The 15,721-nt window shown below is 53.4% G+C and overlaps 1 protein-coding gene across 3 annotated transcripts; it reads right to left on the bottom strand.

The window, feature by feature from the left end:
• Positions 1-9,098: 9,098 nt before the first annotated feature.
• On the bottom strand, positions 9,099-15,710 carry SPMIP5 (sperm microtubule inner protein 5). Of its 3 annotated transcripts, XM_008270573.2 has the most exons (7): positions 15,290-15,615; positions 14,801-14,875; positions 13,778-13,843; positions 11,721-11,939; positions 10,013-10,199; positions 9,480-9,577; positions 9,099-9,356 (listed from the first exon to the last, which is right to left on the bottom strand). In XM_008270573.2, the coding sequence occupies exons 3-7, from the start codon at positions 13,830-13,832 to the stop codon at positions 9,244-9,246; spliced, it is 672 nt and encodes a 223-aa protein (XP_008268795.1). In that variant the 5' UTR covers positions 13,833-13,843; positions 14,801-14,875; positions 15,290-15,615; the 3' UTR covers positions 9,099-9,243. The 3 variants fall into 3 exon arrangements, with proteins under 3 accessions (XP_008268795.1, XP_008268797.1, XP_002718777.1); XM_008270575.3 differs by lacking the exons at positions 14,801-14,875; positions 15,290-15,615 and adding an exon at positions 15,622-15,710; XM_002718731.3 differs by lacking the exon at positions 14,801-14,875.
• Positions 15,711-15,721: the final 11 nt, after the last annotated feature.

Genomic DNA, 15,721 nt, shown 5'->3' with positions numbered 1-15,721 from the left:
TGGCTGTGTGTTAGAATCACCCCAGAGCTTTAAAGGGGAGCCCCAAGGCCAGGCTGTATCCGAGCCCCATCACCACTTCTGGGATGAGGCACTGGCATTTTTTTAAAGTTCCCCAGGAGTTTGACAGCCAGGTGGAGAATTCTGCGTATGTGTTTTTCTAAAAGTTTGTAATGAGATGTTCTCCCTTTGTTCCTACAAATTCTCAGAGTGAGGGCAGGGTCCAAACGCTCAGCTCTGTGCTGGCGCCAGGACAGCCTGAGTCACAGCTCCATCTCACTGCCTGGGTTGTTACCTAACTGCTCGGGCCCTTACTGTTACCTGCTGGAATGATAGCAGTCTTGACGCACAGTGGGGCTCTTAGGATTATGTGAGATTAGGCACCCAGAGCACTTACTCCAGTGCCTGGCACACAACAAACAACCACTAGATAAAGCAGGAAGGGATGACTGGCCTGTTTAAAAGATTTATTTATGGGGTCGGTGCTGTGGCATAGCAGGTAAAGCCGCCGGCTGCAGTGCTGGCATCCCATATGGGCACTGGTTTGAGTCCCGGCTGCTCCACTTCCGATCCAGCTTTCTGCTATGGCCTGGGAAAGCAGTGGAAGATGGCCCAAGTCCTTGGGCCCCTGCACCCATGTAGGAGACCCAGAAGATGCCCCTGTCTTTGAATAGGTGTGGCTCCAGCTATTGCGGCCAACTGGGGAGTGAACCAGCCGATAGAAGACCTCTCTCTCTCTGCCTCTCCTTCTTTCTCTGTGTAACTCCAACTTTCAAACAAATAAATAAATCTTTTTTAAAAAGATATTATCCTAATAAAGTTTGGAAAATATTTTTTAAAAATGATTTATTTATTTATTCGAAAGGCAGAATTAAAGAGATATGGAGAGAAAGACGAAGGAGAAAGAGAGGAAGAGAGAGAAAATCTTCCATCCACTGTTCACTCTGCAAATGGCAGGAGCCTGGAACTCCATCTGGGTCTCTCACGTGGGAGGGAGGGGCCCAAACCCTTGGATTATTTTCTGTTTTTTTCCTAGGCACGTTAGCAGGGAGTTGGACTGGAAACAGAGCCTCCAGGACTTGAACCAGCGCTCATATGGGATACCAGTGTCACAGGAGGGGGCTTAGCTCACTGCGCCAACAACACTGGCCTCTTGAGTTACAGAGTCTCAGAGGACAAAGTGATAAGACACAACCTCAGAGAAAGTCCCTGACGCAGATGCATCACAGGCTGCATGTTCCCGATACAACAAGGAGAGGACAACACAATAGCGAAGCAGACAGAGGATGTGAGTGGGCAGTCCCCACAGGAAAGCTTAGTGACCAGTGTTTGCAATTCCACATCACAGTAACCAAGGAAGACAGATGAAACCAACATGGCCGGCGCCTCGGCTCACTAGGCTAATCCTCCGCCTGCGGCGCCGGCACACTGGGTTCTAGTCCCGGTCGGGGTGCCGGATTCTGTCCCGGTTGCTGCTCTTCCAGGCCAGCTCTCTGCTGTGGCCCAGGAAGGCAGTGGAGGATGGCCCAAGTGCTTGGGCCCTGCACCCCTTGGGAGACCAGATAAGTACCTGGCTCCTGCCATCCAATCAGCGCGGTGCGCCAGCTGCAGCAGCCATTGGGGGGTGAACCAACGGCAAAAGGAAGACCTTTCTCTCTGTCTCTCTCTTTCTCACTGTCCACTCTGCCTGTCAAAAAAAAAGAAAAAAGAAATCAACAAGACAGCCTTTCCCATCCAAACACAAAATGAGCAATGAGACAGAGCGGACCAGGGTTCATATACACCCACACAGCCGGAGCCCAGAGGTACCCTGTGCTGGAGAAAAGCAAGAGTCCAGAGGACACTATTTAGACGTGGAAATGACCGCCTGTGTACACTTTTCACTCGCAAAATCCACCACTGACCACACACATGCTACAAAATACAGTGCATGGGGGCGGGGCGGGGGGGGGGGCATTGAGACCCCTTCTTTACCTGTAGTGTCTTTCTTGATCTTCATTACAAAGGGCTTTGAGATCAACGTGACAAAAGCTCCATCGCAGCTGATTCCAGGTGATGATGTAGTGTTTTCTTTCTTGGTAGTTTCAATTGTCTTATCCAAATTTAAGAGAAAGTGGGGAGATGGCCTGCTAGACTGGTCACTGGTTCCAGGGAGCGGACAGCGCTGCCCGGGGACCCAGGTGGATCAAGTTTGCAGTGCTCAGTCCAGACCCGAGGCTGGTGAGAGGGAGGAGGACTAGGCTCTGAGGCAGACTCCTCCCAGGGCAGTCCCACCTCTGTGGTTGGATTTCATTCCTGCTTTTCCCGACACCACTCCCGAAATAGACAGTGAGAGCGCACCTCTGCTTTCTCTTGAGGGTCCACTCTGTCCCATGAAACCCCCCGTCCGTCTTCAGGTTCTGAGAGCCTGGCCCGGCGTCTGCAGCGGTCACACTGCCATCCTGTGCCATGGGGCACCCCCATGAGGACCAGACTCAGGGCGGGGTAGCCTGGCTGGAACCAGCTGAGCCCCCCCCCCCCCCCCCCCGTCATGCGGGCGTCTTTATTCCACAGCACAGCACAGGGATGTTAGGGAGCGGGCAGCCCGGGTCACAGAGGTAGGCTCCCCGTCGCCGCCCTCGGAGAGCCGGCCCTCTCCCTCCATCCCCTCTTCTCAGCCTCCACAGGGGGAAAAACCGCGCACTTTACAAAGCCCTTTCATAAAATGCTATGTTAAATGAATAACAAATTACTTTTCCTTTTACTAGCTTTTAATGCTAATCGTGCCATTTATTCCTGACCTTCAGAAATATGAGATATTTTCAATGACAGCATAAAAAGTGTTCTTGTTTGAAAACCCAAGCTACTTTAGCCCGCATATTATTACTTATAAGTATAGTGTGTGTCAGCATCACTCATTTCAGCATCCCATTTATACCCAACTAGTGTATATTTCAGTTGGCATCCATTGTTCTCCTGCATACGTGTCAAATTCCTTAATGATGACTCTGACAAACGCATAGCGCTCCGTGTATATAAATTACATTTGCTACCATATAATCAGTGTTATCTATTAGAATGCTATTTGTGACAAATCATGTTCAAAATAAAAATTGAATTGATTTTTCTGTTATTTTAATATTGTGCCGCTCACAGCAAGCCTTTGATTGAATCTTAAACACTTTAATGCTCAATTTTTGTTCGAGGCAGATCAGAAATGGAGTGTGTACTATTCACCACGCTAAAACAATTTGTAAAACAACAAAATCAAATTTCAAAAAGCATCTTTATTTTCCAGCCGAGGCAATAAATTTGGTAAAGCTATCGTTCCAGGGCGCGCAACTCGGGGACCAGAGCCACGTGCGCATTTAATTTCTATGCATCCATTTTCATCTAAATTAGATTTTAACTTTAATGCAGGGTTTGAAAAGCCTCTGCCAGGCCTTTGTTTCTACCTTTTCTCTGAAGCAATTGCAGGCTTTGTACCAGCTGATACAGTCCCACCGCCTTCTCTCTGCCCCTCTGCAGCGGCCGGGCCACAGTCTCAGTGTTCTGGCCCCTGCAGAGCCTCCGGTGTGGTGCCGCTCATGGAGGCACCTGCCTGGCCATTTTGCTTAGTAAATAAGTTCCTTCCAACCAGAGCCTGGCCAGCTCTATTCTCTTGGGTTAATTTGTGATTTAAAAAGCTGAGGTTTGTGAACCAAGGCCCATGGGCCATTTGTGTGGTTGTTTTGTTCTTTGTTGTTGTTGTTGTTTGTTTTCTTGCAACCCTCCAGCTAAGCATAGTTGTCATATTTTAATAGTCTCTTAATATGCAGAGGATGAGGGCCAGTGTTGTGGCACAGCAGGTTAAGCTGCTGCCTGCAATGCCAGCATCCTCTGATCGGGCGCCAGACTAAGACCCCCTGGGAAAGTCGCAGAATATGACCTGGATACTAGAGCCTCCTGCCACCAACATGGGGAGGCCCTGATGGCGTTCCTGGCTCCTGGCTTCAGCCTGGCCCGGCCCAGCCCCAGCCGCTGCAGCCATTTCCGGGAGTGAATCAGCGAATGAAAGATCTCTCTCTTTCTCTGTATCTCGCTCTCCTGTAACTCTGCCTTTCAAATAAGTAAATAAATCTCTTTTTAAAAAGTATTTGTTATTTATTTATTTGAAAGGCAGAGATACAGAGAGGCAGAGAGAGAGAGAGGAGAGAGGTCTTCCATCCATTGTCCCCAGATGGCCGCAATAGCCAGAGCTGCACCCATCCGAAGCCAGGAGCCAGGAGCTCCTTCCGGGTCTCCCATGCGGGTACAGGGGCCCAAGGACTTGGGCCATCTTCCACTGTTTTCCCAGACCATAGCAGAGAGCTGGATTGGAAGTGGAGTAGCCAGGACTTGAACCAGTACCCATATAGGATGCTGGCACTTCAGGCAGTGGCTTTACCCACTATGCCACAGCACCGACCCCAACAGATCTTTTTAAAATATGCAAAAGATGAATGATATTTCATGAAACACAAAAATAAAATGCAATTAAAATTTCAGCATCTCTAAAGAAATATTATTGGAACTCAACTGTGCATTAATTTGCATATTGTCTGTTGCTGCTTTCCTGCTGAAATGTTGGAATTCAATAGTTGTGACAGTGGGCCGGCGCCGCGGCTCACTAGGCTAATCCTCTGCCTTGCGGCACACCAGGTTCTAGTGCCGGTTGGGGCGCCAGATTCTGTCCCGGTTGCCCCTCTTCCAGGCCAGCTCTCTGCTGTGGCCCAGGAGTGCAGTGGAGGATGGCCCAAGTGCTTGGGCCCTGTACCCCATGGGAGACCAGGAGAAGCACCTGGCTCCTGCCATCGGATCAGCACGGCGTGCCGGCTGCAGTAGCCATTGGAGGGTGAACCAACGCTAAAGGAAGACCTTTCTCTCTGTCTCTCTCTCACTGTCCACTCTGCCTGTCAAAAAAAAAAAAAAAAAAAGAACCCATTAAAAAAAAATTGTTGTGACAGTGACCCGGTGACCTACGAAGCCTAAAATCTTGGCCATTTGGTCCTTTGTGTGGGCGCCCAGCCTCTGGTTTAAAAGGACAGCTTAGTAATTTACGTCCTGTTGAAAGGCTGGATACCTTCAGGGCAGGAAGCTGCAGCAGCGCTCACATAAAATGCTGCCTTCGCAGCGGTAAATCCGCAGAACGGCTCTGGGGACACCCTGGCTGAAAGGTCCTCGGAGCGTTTGGAAGGACACAAAAGAGAGAGGACGAGAACAACCCAGTGGAACAACCCAGCTCTGACCTCCACAAAGCTGCGCGTGTGATAAATGCCCGCAAGAATACAAAAGCGCCAGCAATGCCTTCAGACACACAGGCTGGGAAACACTTGAAGTGCTTACGCAGATGCCACCCACACTGGGCAAAAGGAAGTGATTTTAGTGGTAGCGGACGAGCATTCTGTTAGAGCCGACAGACTGCAGACCTTGGAGCCAGGGTCCTCAGACTGAGGACGGGCCCACAGCCAGACACGGGCCCCGGGGGGAACAGGGGCCCTCGCGTGATCTGCAGGAGAGCGCCCATCAGAAACCAGGTCTAAAGGACGCCAGGCTGGGTGCCAGCTCCCCTAGGCCAAGCAGAGCCTGGTGGCGCCTTCAGAATGGTGCCCCGGGCTACTCAGAAGAGAGGTGCAGGCACCCCCTCCACCTTTGGAGATCCAGACAAATCTGGCTTGAACTCAAATATGCACATGAGATGTTATTGGAGGCAGGTATGTGTGTATATGTTCGCTTCTCCCAGGAGGGAGCCTGCTTTTGGAAACCTGATGGAGTCTGGCGCACCTGTCCCTCCTCTGACTGCCCTGCGTCAGCTGAGAGTAAGAGGCTGCCAAGGAGCACGCAGGGGGCTGGCGGCTTCGCCTGCGTGGGCAGCCGCCCCCCAGTGACAGCTCACACTTTCGGGTGCCCACTCGAGGCCGCCGGGCAGCAGGAGCCACGTGGGATGTTTTCGCGAGAAGCAATTTAAGGAATGCTGAGGCTCTCCAGGGAGGGAATCGAGGTGCCAGCTCCTGGAATCCTGGAGAGCGAGCAAGACAGAAGAGCCTGAAGGCAGGGAGGGGGCTGCCAGCCCCACCCTTCGCCCTCTGCAGCGGTCTGAGCTGTGATGGGCAGGAAAAGAAGCTGCAGGCTTCACCCCTGCAACACGCCCCGCCCCGTGCCTCCACTGCTGCAAGGCCTCCAACACAACCCACAAGGAAGGCAGCGTTCCCTGAGCCTCAGAGCTAAGGATGCTCGAGGCTTGGCTTGCGGTAGCCACACCCCCGTGACGCTGGCTCCCTCTTGCTGCCTGTGCTTTTGTGTTGCTCTTGTTTGCCCTCCCGTCCGATTTCTGGCTGAACTGATTCTACGTTGAAACCACTTACTGTCTGTGAGATGGAGCAGCTGTGTGCCTCAGTTTCTCCTTTCTGTAAAATGGGAATAATTATACTCCTTAGATAGGCTGTTCCGGGCACAGGCCGAGCCAGAGCAAACAGTCTGCATGTGTTAGCTGCTGCCGCCGTGGGTGCTGTTGGCTGATCTCACCTCTCTACCAGCCTCTCGGGGCAGAGTCCCAGGAAGGAAACCACGGTGGGAAACAGAGCACTTGGTTAGGGGCCGGGAGCCCTGCTGCGGCCCTGTCAGTGACTCATTCCTTGGGCTCAGAGACGTCACTCCTCCCCCCAACCCAGTTCCATGATAGCGCGTTTTCCTGCTGCTAACTCAGAACAGCGGCGCCCGCAGAAGGGCCTAATATCAGTCTTCACACCCACGCTGCTGGGTACGTTCTTCGTTCTTTTTTTTTTTTTTTTTTTTTTCCTTCCATCTGATGCTCAGAGAGGTTCAGGAAACTGTCCGCAGCTACACAGCCAAAGAGAAGGCACCCGGAGAACTCTGGGAGCCTGACACAGGCCCACAGGCCTCACGGCTGTGCCAGGCAGAGCAAAAGCTGTAACTGAGGTCCTTCCAAGAGCCGGGTGGGCAGCAGGGACAGAGAACCCTGGCACAGAAGGAGAGAAAGAACAGCCCCCAGGGAATGCTTTACCTGTCACAGAGGCCAGCCTATCCCAACAAAAGGCCCCTCGGCTCAGGGAGTTGTGTCACATCAGGTAATGGAATTGTTTTTAGTGGCAAGAATGAGCTCATTAAGGATGCAGCTTGCGCTAATCATGATAATTTGCTGAGCAGTAAAATCACCCCTCTGCCTCCTCCCTCCGACAGACGACGCTCCAGAAATTATAGGCTAGAGAGAAACAGAAAGGACGAAGATTAAGGAAAAGAATTGCCCTGCGGAACTGCTCCAACAAAAGGAGGTACGGATTTGCACATTGAACTTGGTGATCTTAATCACGAAGTTAGGGAAGAATTAGACACTACTAGAGAATTTTTAAAATTGCCTTTATTCGATTTTGTTACCTCTGTCACTAGGTGGTTATTTTTCGGTCTTGTTTCAGTTTTACAGATCAGAACTTCATTATTTTTTTTTTAATACTGGTGCGGAACGAATTAGCCACTGAGTTAAATACTGATGCATGCTATGATCTCATAGATGCGAGCTGTTGTGGGGAGTCACGTCAGGCCTGGCGCACCCTTCATTTCATGGCCAAGACCCAAACAACCTGAGCCCTGAGCTGGCATCTGCAAACCCTCTGAGTTTGGGAGAGGGAACCAGGCTGACAGCCCTCATTAATGAAGGGCTCGGGAAGAGGCAGCCCCGGGCCACACGGCCCTGGACAGCTGAGAGATCCGGCTATGGTTCCTCCGGGGGCTCCGGGGTTGCTTTTCCAGCTGTTTAAGAATCTAGGAAAAGGGGCTGGTGATGAGGCACTGCGGGTTAAACCACCACTTACGATGCTGGCATATCACATAAGCATCATTTGGACTCCCAGCTTCTCCACATCCAATCCAGCGCCCTGCTAATGCACCTGGGATGATGCCCCAAGTACTTAGGTCCCTGACACACATGCAAGAGACCCGGATGGAGTTCTTGGCTCCTGGCGTCGGCCTGATGAAGACCTGGCTGTTGTGGCCATTTGGGATGTAAACCAGCAGATGGAAGATCTCTCTCTCTCTCTCTCTCTCTCTCTCTCTCTCTCTATCTTTCTGTAACCCTTTCAAATAAACCAAATAAATCTTTAAAAAATTAATTCAAATTTCATACAGGTCACCTCTTTGAAGCTTACATTTCAGGGCCTCCCAGGCCAGAGTGTGCATTAGCAGGAAGCAGAGTCAGGACTCAGTCCAGCATCCTGGTACAGGGTACACGCATCCCAAGCAGGGTCTCAACTGCCTGCACCCAACCCCCGCCACCCAGAACTGCTTTTGATTTCTTCTGAGGGCTGCTTGCTGCCAGGTGAGGCCAGAGAGGACAGTGCCTGTGAGTGCTGTGGATGGAACTGTGCCCCTCAGAACAGGGACAGTGGACTCCCAGTCCCCGGTACCCCAGGGTGTGGCATGTTTAGAACTAGGGCCCCTGCAGCTGTCTTCAGTGAGGAGGTGACCACACAGGAACAGAGTGGACTCCCACTCCAGTGTGACTGTCCCCCTGAGAAGATGGCCACGTGGCGATGCGGACCACACAGGGAGGAAGAAGGGGAATGCGGTTACCCAGGAAGGGTCGCCCAAGCTGCTGCAAGCCACACAAGACGGGAAGAGGCAGGCAGGGAGCCTGGCCTGGCTGGCACCTTGGCTTTGGGCCGCCAGCGTCCAGAACTATCAGATGACAAATCTGTCGTCTGAAGCCGCTCCTTTTGGGGTGTTTCATTACAGCAGCTCTAGCAGATGAATATAGCTGGGGCCAGCTAGCTGGACAACCTGGGGGCAGGGGTTCTGGGGAACCAGGGCTGGGGTGGACACAGCATCTGTGCCAGTGTTGGGGACACGCCATGCCAGGACCCAGGGTGACCGTGGAAGCCAACCGGCGAGAGGGCCGGGCTGGGACTGTGCAGTGTCACCTCTGGGCTTAGAAGAAACAGCCCCCCTGGCTCTTCTCAAGATCACACAACCCGGGGAGAAACCCCACAAAAGCCCTGGGACACTAAGAAGTGTCCTCTGTACTCCCACGTGACAATCTACGGTCTTCCCCACGAACGCCGGGCTCCTGCCAACCACTCGGACGCAGGTGGTACTAAGAGAGTTCTCGCTATTAAAGCTCTGATCACCCATGAGGGTGTGGGCTGATTTTGATGTGACGACAGCAGGCTTTTGAGCCCTGCCCCCAAGGTTCTCCTCTTGCACCTAGCTTTCTGCATAGCTTGCTGAGGACAGTGGCTATAGAGAGAACTTCTCGTTGCACCACAGGTCTGGCCTCTGAGCACAGCCACACGGGCCCAGGGTGCTGGGGTCCTCCGTCAAGGGTCTTTGCAGGGCGGGGCAGTTTCCATCTGGAAGAGAAACCGTTTGCATGAGTTGCAGGCACGTGGCCCAGGTGCAAGCAGAGAGGCCATTGCAAACATCTCATCCCCTTATGAAAAACAGAGAAAGGTAGGGGAGAAAGACTTCCATACCTGGGACAGAGAAATCCGGGTATTTGGGCAGCAGCCCTCCGTGGATCAGCACTCTTGGAGAAGGAGCAGGAAGCTGTGGGGTGCTGACTCCGTGAGTTCTAAAGAGCAAAAGTCATAGAATTACTCCTTTCATTCATGATAAAAATAAGAACAAACATAACACATGCAGTCCTGTGTGAGCATGGCATGTTTATTTCTGAGCCTTATAATTTATTCCCATTTAACAGAAGAGCAAAGTTGAGGCCACAAGAGCTTCCTTATGCAGTGTCTTGGTGTCCTCTGACATTTCCCTCCCTCAGCACCCTTGACCCCAAGGCTGCTGCCAAGATGGACCCTCCCCCCTTGGTTTTCACTCCCAGCCCCTCCCTACAAACCAGCAGGCTGCTGGGGAGGCAGAGGGTGGCTGCCTACTGGGAAGGCCCTGCAGTCACAACTTCTTTACAACAAACCAAGCACAAACAAGCGGATGCTGGGCAGGGCTGCTTTCCTCCCTGGACTTTGCTGTCTGTGGTTATGAGCTGAGACATACTTACACCTCGTATGGCTTTAGACGTGCCCTCCTGGCCTGCTCTGTGATGTTCAGGAAGTCCCTGTAGCAGTTTCTGGCCATGACAGTGTACCTTGTGGCACAGCCAAATTCAGTGACCCTGGCTCTAGGCAGGTAGCCTGCCCAGCCGGGGATGGGAGGCTCCTCGGGAGGTTTCTTGATGTATTTGCATTCTGTAAAAAAAAAAAAAAAGAGAGAGAGACACCATGCTTCCCTGGGAAAGCCACATGGGTAGCTGGCACCCCAGCAGTCAGCCCAGAGGAGGTACAGCACAGGACACTGCTTGGTTACTGCTGTGGATACAGAGTATCCCACCTAACTCACTCACAGACTAAGAGGTCGGTCCCAACACTCCCTCCACTCGGGAGGAGACTGAGACCTGGAGGAGGTTAAGAGAGACTGGGCCAAGGCCACCCACCCACAGCCACAAGGTGGCAGGGCCAGGACTCTAGCCTGGTGTTCGTCCCAAGCCCCTTTGTCAAGGGAATGACAAAGCTTCAGACCTCCCGCTGTGACGGTTTACATAAGGGGAGGAACAGCCTGCAGGTTAGGAGAGAGTCAGACTCAGCACCGGAAGCCTGACTCTGGCTGGCTGGGTGACCTTGGGCAGGTGTGACTGCCCCTACTCCTTCCTGCAGGAGGCCGCTGAGTCCCAGGACCTCACAGCTGGAGGAAGAAAGCAGAGCTGAGATAGGGAAACAGGCTGCCCGCGGTCACCCAGCAAGTAGCGACAGAGCCAGCTCAGCCTCAGATGTTCTTTGTGATGTCTGGAACATTTTAAAGCACGCAACCATGTAAACGGCCGTGTGTCCTTGAAAAGGCCCCAAACACGTATAGGAATAACAATAAAGGCAATGACCCCGTTACTTTTGCTTTAGGCCTTCAGATCTTAAAAAGCGACCCAGGCCGAGTCATTGCTGTGATTATCACTGCTACGGTCATCGGTCATAGGTGTTGCTCAGTGTGAATCCCCTCCCGCTCAGCTAGGAGCAGAATTCAAACCCAGGCCTGATGTCAGTGCCCACGCTGCCCTCACTGCCTTCATCGCTAAGATGGGACTAAGTCTGGGCCGTGTGGGGTTGTAGTGATGGTCAGCGAAACAGGAGCGCCCGGCCCAGACAAAACGTGGTATCCACTGCCCCAGGAGCTGACGCCTGGAGATCTGCTGTGACTCCCAGGCTCTCAGCTCCCAGATCAGCACCCTCTCCCCTAGCAATGGACCTCTCACATTAAGGAACTGAGCCCGGGGCAGACATTGGCCAAGCAGTGAAGTCGGCGGTTAAGTTATCCGTGTCCCATATAGGAGTGCCTGGGTTTCACACCCAGCTCCCGCTCCTGATTCTGACTTCCTGCTGATGCAGGCTCTGGGGGGCAGCAGTGATGCCTCAAGTAACTGGGTTCTTGCCACCCACATGGATTGAGTTTCCAGGCCCTGGCTCCTGGCTTCTGGAGCCTTCTCTGTCTCCTCTCTCTGTCTCTCTGCCTCTCAAATTTTGGAAGGAAGAAGGGAAGGAAGGGAGGAGGGAAGGAAAGAAGGAAGGAAGGGAGGATGGGAGGGAGAGATTAAGGAAGGGACATAAGGGGCTGAGCCTTTGCATGTTGCACGGAGGCCTGGGGACTTGCAACTTCAGCTGCTGCTGGGTTTATGCTTAGAAGCAAGGAGAAGGGGGGAGCTGGGGGAGGGGAGCCCATACCCAGACTCAAGGGGTGGTACTTCCGGTAGTACTCGTGCACGGCCCGCTGGACCGTCTCCTCGGAGCACACAGGCTTCAGTGTGGGAGCAGTGGCCACCAAGCAGCGAAGCTCCTCCAGCTGGGCTTTGTATCTGCGCGTGCTCTCCTGGAAGGTCTTCAGGCAGTGGCCCACATCTTCCTCGCTGGAGCCTCCCTGGCAGCTAACGAATGGCACGAAGCCTGCAAAAGCAGCCGAGTCACAGCCTTGACCGAGGCTGGGGGAGGGGGAGAGGTTCAGAATCCCTCTAAACTACCCTGAATGCCAGCCCACCCCCCGGGGCCAGCAATGCTGCATTTTCCCAAAGGCCATTAGCACAATCAGTGCTGTGGCTTCCACTGTGGCTGAGCCCTCCCAAGGCCAAGAAGAAATGACCTTGGGGCTGGGGAGGGAAGGCGCATTTCACCAACGCAGAGGACTGGTACCTGTTCTTTGCTAGCCAAGCCCCTTACGCCTGCCTGCACCCTAAGTGGGGAAAGCATTTAATGGGCCAAAATGATAACCTGAGAAGCTACTGAAATTATTCATCGTTTTAGAGAGAGAAAGCTTATTTTCCTTGACACTTCCCAAGTGTAATTTGGGATCTTTCCTGCCAGACCATCAGAAAATTGCAGGCTTATTAAAAGCAGAGACACAAAAAGGTAAATTCATTATCTGTAAGACCCTCCCCTGGAACAATTTTTCCCCATTTCCCACCAAATAACATATAATCATTACGATCATTACGGGGAAAGCACAACTATTTGTTTAAACTCGATGCGGAATCCTAAGTACTATAATATTGTCACAATAAAGCCACTTTTAAAGAGAACAAATGAGGAAAACTGGTTAAGAACTTGCTTTTAAACTGCAAAGTAAATACAGCTCAGCACATTAGGGGGAAACCCGGCCTCGGGGCTGAAAGCCGCCACCCTCCCGCTGACCCCTGCGATCAACCAGCCCAGGCCCCCAAGGAATCAGCGCGTAGGCTGATCCTGACCTTGCTGCAAGTCCCCGGGGCTGCCACGGCACCACCTCAGCCCCTGGACAATCAAAAGACAGCCCCACTGTGGTGTAGGAGGCCACAGAACCCCAGGGGCATGGCCACAGTCCCTTCCCCATCACCAGGGCCTGCTCTGACCTGTGTATATTGTACCTGAGTGTATATGTGCACGCCTGGAAACATCCCACCCTCCACTGTAGACTTCCAGCCTGCACAACTGTGCCAGAAGAAACTGCTGTCACTTTAAAGCACCCAGTTGGTGGTGATTGGTTATAGCCATCCTAGAAAATGACTACACCCATGTTCCAGAATCTTCTCCATCCCCCCCCCCCCCAGAGAGATGAGTTGCTTCCTTACAATTGTGGAGTGAGCAGGTGGAGAACTGAAGCTCATCAAGGCCCACATCCTGTTCTCTTAACCAGACAGGAGGCCAGGCCGAGGCTGGGACTATCCCAAGCACCAGACATACAGTGTGTGAGAGCAGAGCGTCCACAGGGACCACTGGGTTTGCCACCTACAGGGAGGTGACTTTGTAAGTTCACAGCAGCCCAGAAGTTGGAGGACGTAGAGCAAACAACAACTTTTTTGGTTGGCCGGGTGCTGAAGGGTCTCCCTGATGCATGACTTCCCAGCGCTAACACCAGCACAGCCCTGGGAGAATCAGGGCACTTGGCCACCCTCCTTGCAGGGACCGCAGGGAAGAATGACAACGCAGGGACAGCCTCTGGCGGGGACTGAGAGCGCCCCACCTGGGAAGGACAGAGCCCCAGCTTAGCTACTGTGCTCGTCGTCAAAGCCTTGTGTCTGTCCTTGTCCAAAGGCATCCACCAGGCCTTCAGCGCTTCCTGCCTACCAGGCCACATCGGGACCATCTGGCCCAAGTTCTCTATTGATCAGAACTCAGCTCTCAGGCGTCTGCAGTCACGGAGCACCCTCCATGTGTCTCAAACATGAGAGCACCTGCGAGGGCCCAGTCAGCAGGCAGGCCTGGACACGGGGAAAGGCTGCGGCTCTCCTGCCGGGCTTATCTGCACTCACCACTGTAGCCGGGTGTGATTGGCAGCTTTCTCATGAAGATCCTAGAAGACTCCATGGTTGCACTCTCTGTTAAGAAGAGACGGGGGAATGAAACGGTCTCATCAGAGTCTCTGCCTTTAGGACTCACTCACATCTGCAAGAGCCCAGAGTGGAGGAAAGCCCTTGCCAGGGGCTGGGACTGAGAAGCAGCACCACCGTCTTACCCAAAGCTGGCAGACACGGCTGGCTGCAGCTACAAACCAACGTCCTGGCCCCAAACTGCCTTTCACTTTACCCTGATAACAGGTCTGCAGATCACAGCCTCCTCCCCAGCAGGTCCCTCCCATTCATCCATCCATCCAGCCACACATCCGTCAGTCCATCCATCCATCCATCCACACATCCGTCAGTACACCCATCCATCAATCCAGCCACCCATCCATCTATCCATCCATGCAACCAACCATCCATCAATCCATCCATCCATCCACACATCCGTCAGTCCATCCATCCACACATCCACCAGTCCATCCATCCATCCATCCAGCCAGCCACACATCAATCCATCCATCCATGCAACCAACCACCCATCAATCCATCCATCCACCCATCCATCCTCCATCCATCTACCCATCCATCCATCCACCCATCCATCCATCCATCCATCCATCCATCCAAACATCTGTCAGTCCATCCATCCATCAATCCAGCCACACATCAATCTATCCATCCATGCAACCAACCATCCATCCATCCACCCACCCATCCACCCATCCATCCACCCATCCATCCATCCACCCACCCATCCATCCACCCATCCATCCATCCATCCATCCACCCACCCACCCAACCATCCATACATCCACCCACCCATCCATCCATCCATCCACCCATCCATCCATCCATCCATCCACCCACCCATCCATCTATCCATCCACCCATCCATCTATCCATCCACCCATCCATCCATCCATCCATCCACCCATCCATCCATCCATCCATCCACCCACCCAACCACCCAACAACCATAAGCTACGCACATACCATGGCCATGGAATGTGACAAAGGTCAGGAATACAAAGAGCAAGACCCAGGAGCCCCCGTGTGAGACTCGTGAACCTGGGGAGAAGAGAGATGAGGCACCCACACCCCCAGGGGAATCCGTGGCAGCAGTAATATTTGCTTCCGCGGGAACTCCTTTAGGGACCGGCATGGAGCCCAGGGGGGGCAAGCAGAGGTGGGGCTCCATTACAGCACCAATTTATGTGGATGCTCTCTCTAGAGCAAGACCCTCCCTCCTCCGTAGGCAGTGCAGTGGTCCCCGCCAAACGGGCCAGGGCCTGCATCGATTCCGCGGATGCCACCCTGTCCTACCCTGCAATCAGGGCCATCGGTCAGGTTCATCAAGAGAGCACGACACCTCCAAGACCGGGTTAAGCGGCTTCAGGTGCAAGGGAGGCCGCAGCCGTGACACAGCCCTGTCCCCACCAGGCTAAGAACAGTGAGGTCCCACAGACCTGGCTGTGAACCCACCTGTCCACCAAGAACGGTCTTCAACGCACTGCTTAACCCCCTCAACGGTCCCACTGCAGATGGGGACAGAAGCAAGGGGGCATTTATAGGTCACTAATCACCCACAGCATCCCCATGTCATAGACAAGTAAGACACAGACAAGCTGGGACCCTTGCTTGAGGAGTCTGGGGTGAACAAGGATGAACACAGGACTTCCGAACTCTGAGGAGCAGGAAATAGGGCCCGAAGTGCGGTGCTGAGTGCAGGCCTGGAGGAGGCGGGCAGAGCGGAGCTTGGCAAGGAGATGTCCCGAGGGAGAGGGCGGGGCGGGGCCGGCCAGCGCCGTGCTCACCTGGGGCGGCCTGGGTGGAGGTCAGCTGGGTCCTCGCGGGCAGCCCGGCCTTTGTGCGCTCATTCCGCGGTGCAGGCGGGGCACACACCCGGGCGTCTCC

Source organism: Oryctolagus cuniculus, chromosome 15 (genome assembly GCF_964237555.1).
Source record: "Oryctolagus cuniculus chromosome 15, mOryCun1.1, whole genome shotgun sequence".
NCBI lineage: Eukaryota > Metazoa > Chordata > Mammalia > Lagomorpha > Leporidae > Oryctolagus > Oryctolagus cuniculus.
This window is presented reverse-complemented; position numbering and strand designations above follow the sequence as displayed.

Excerpts from the sequence above, each read along its gene's own strand:
- SPMIP5 (XM_008270575.3), bottom strand. The coding sequence starts at position 13,832 with ATGGAGTCTTCTAGGATCTTCATGAGAAAGCTGCCAATCACACCCGGC. Across the intron at positions 9,578-10,012 it reads CGTCTAAAGCCATACGAGGT|AACTCACGGAGTCAGCACCC; the intron begins GTAAGTATGTCT and ends TTTGCTCTTTAG. Across the intron at positions 9,357-9,479 it reads CCCGGATTTCTCTGTCCCAG|ATGGAAACTGCCCCGCCCTG; the intron begins GTATGGAAGTCT and ends TTTCTCTTCCAG.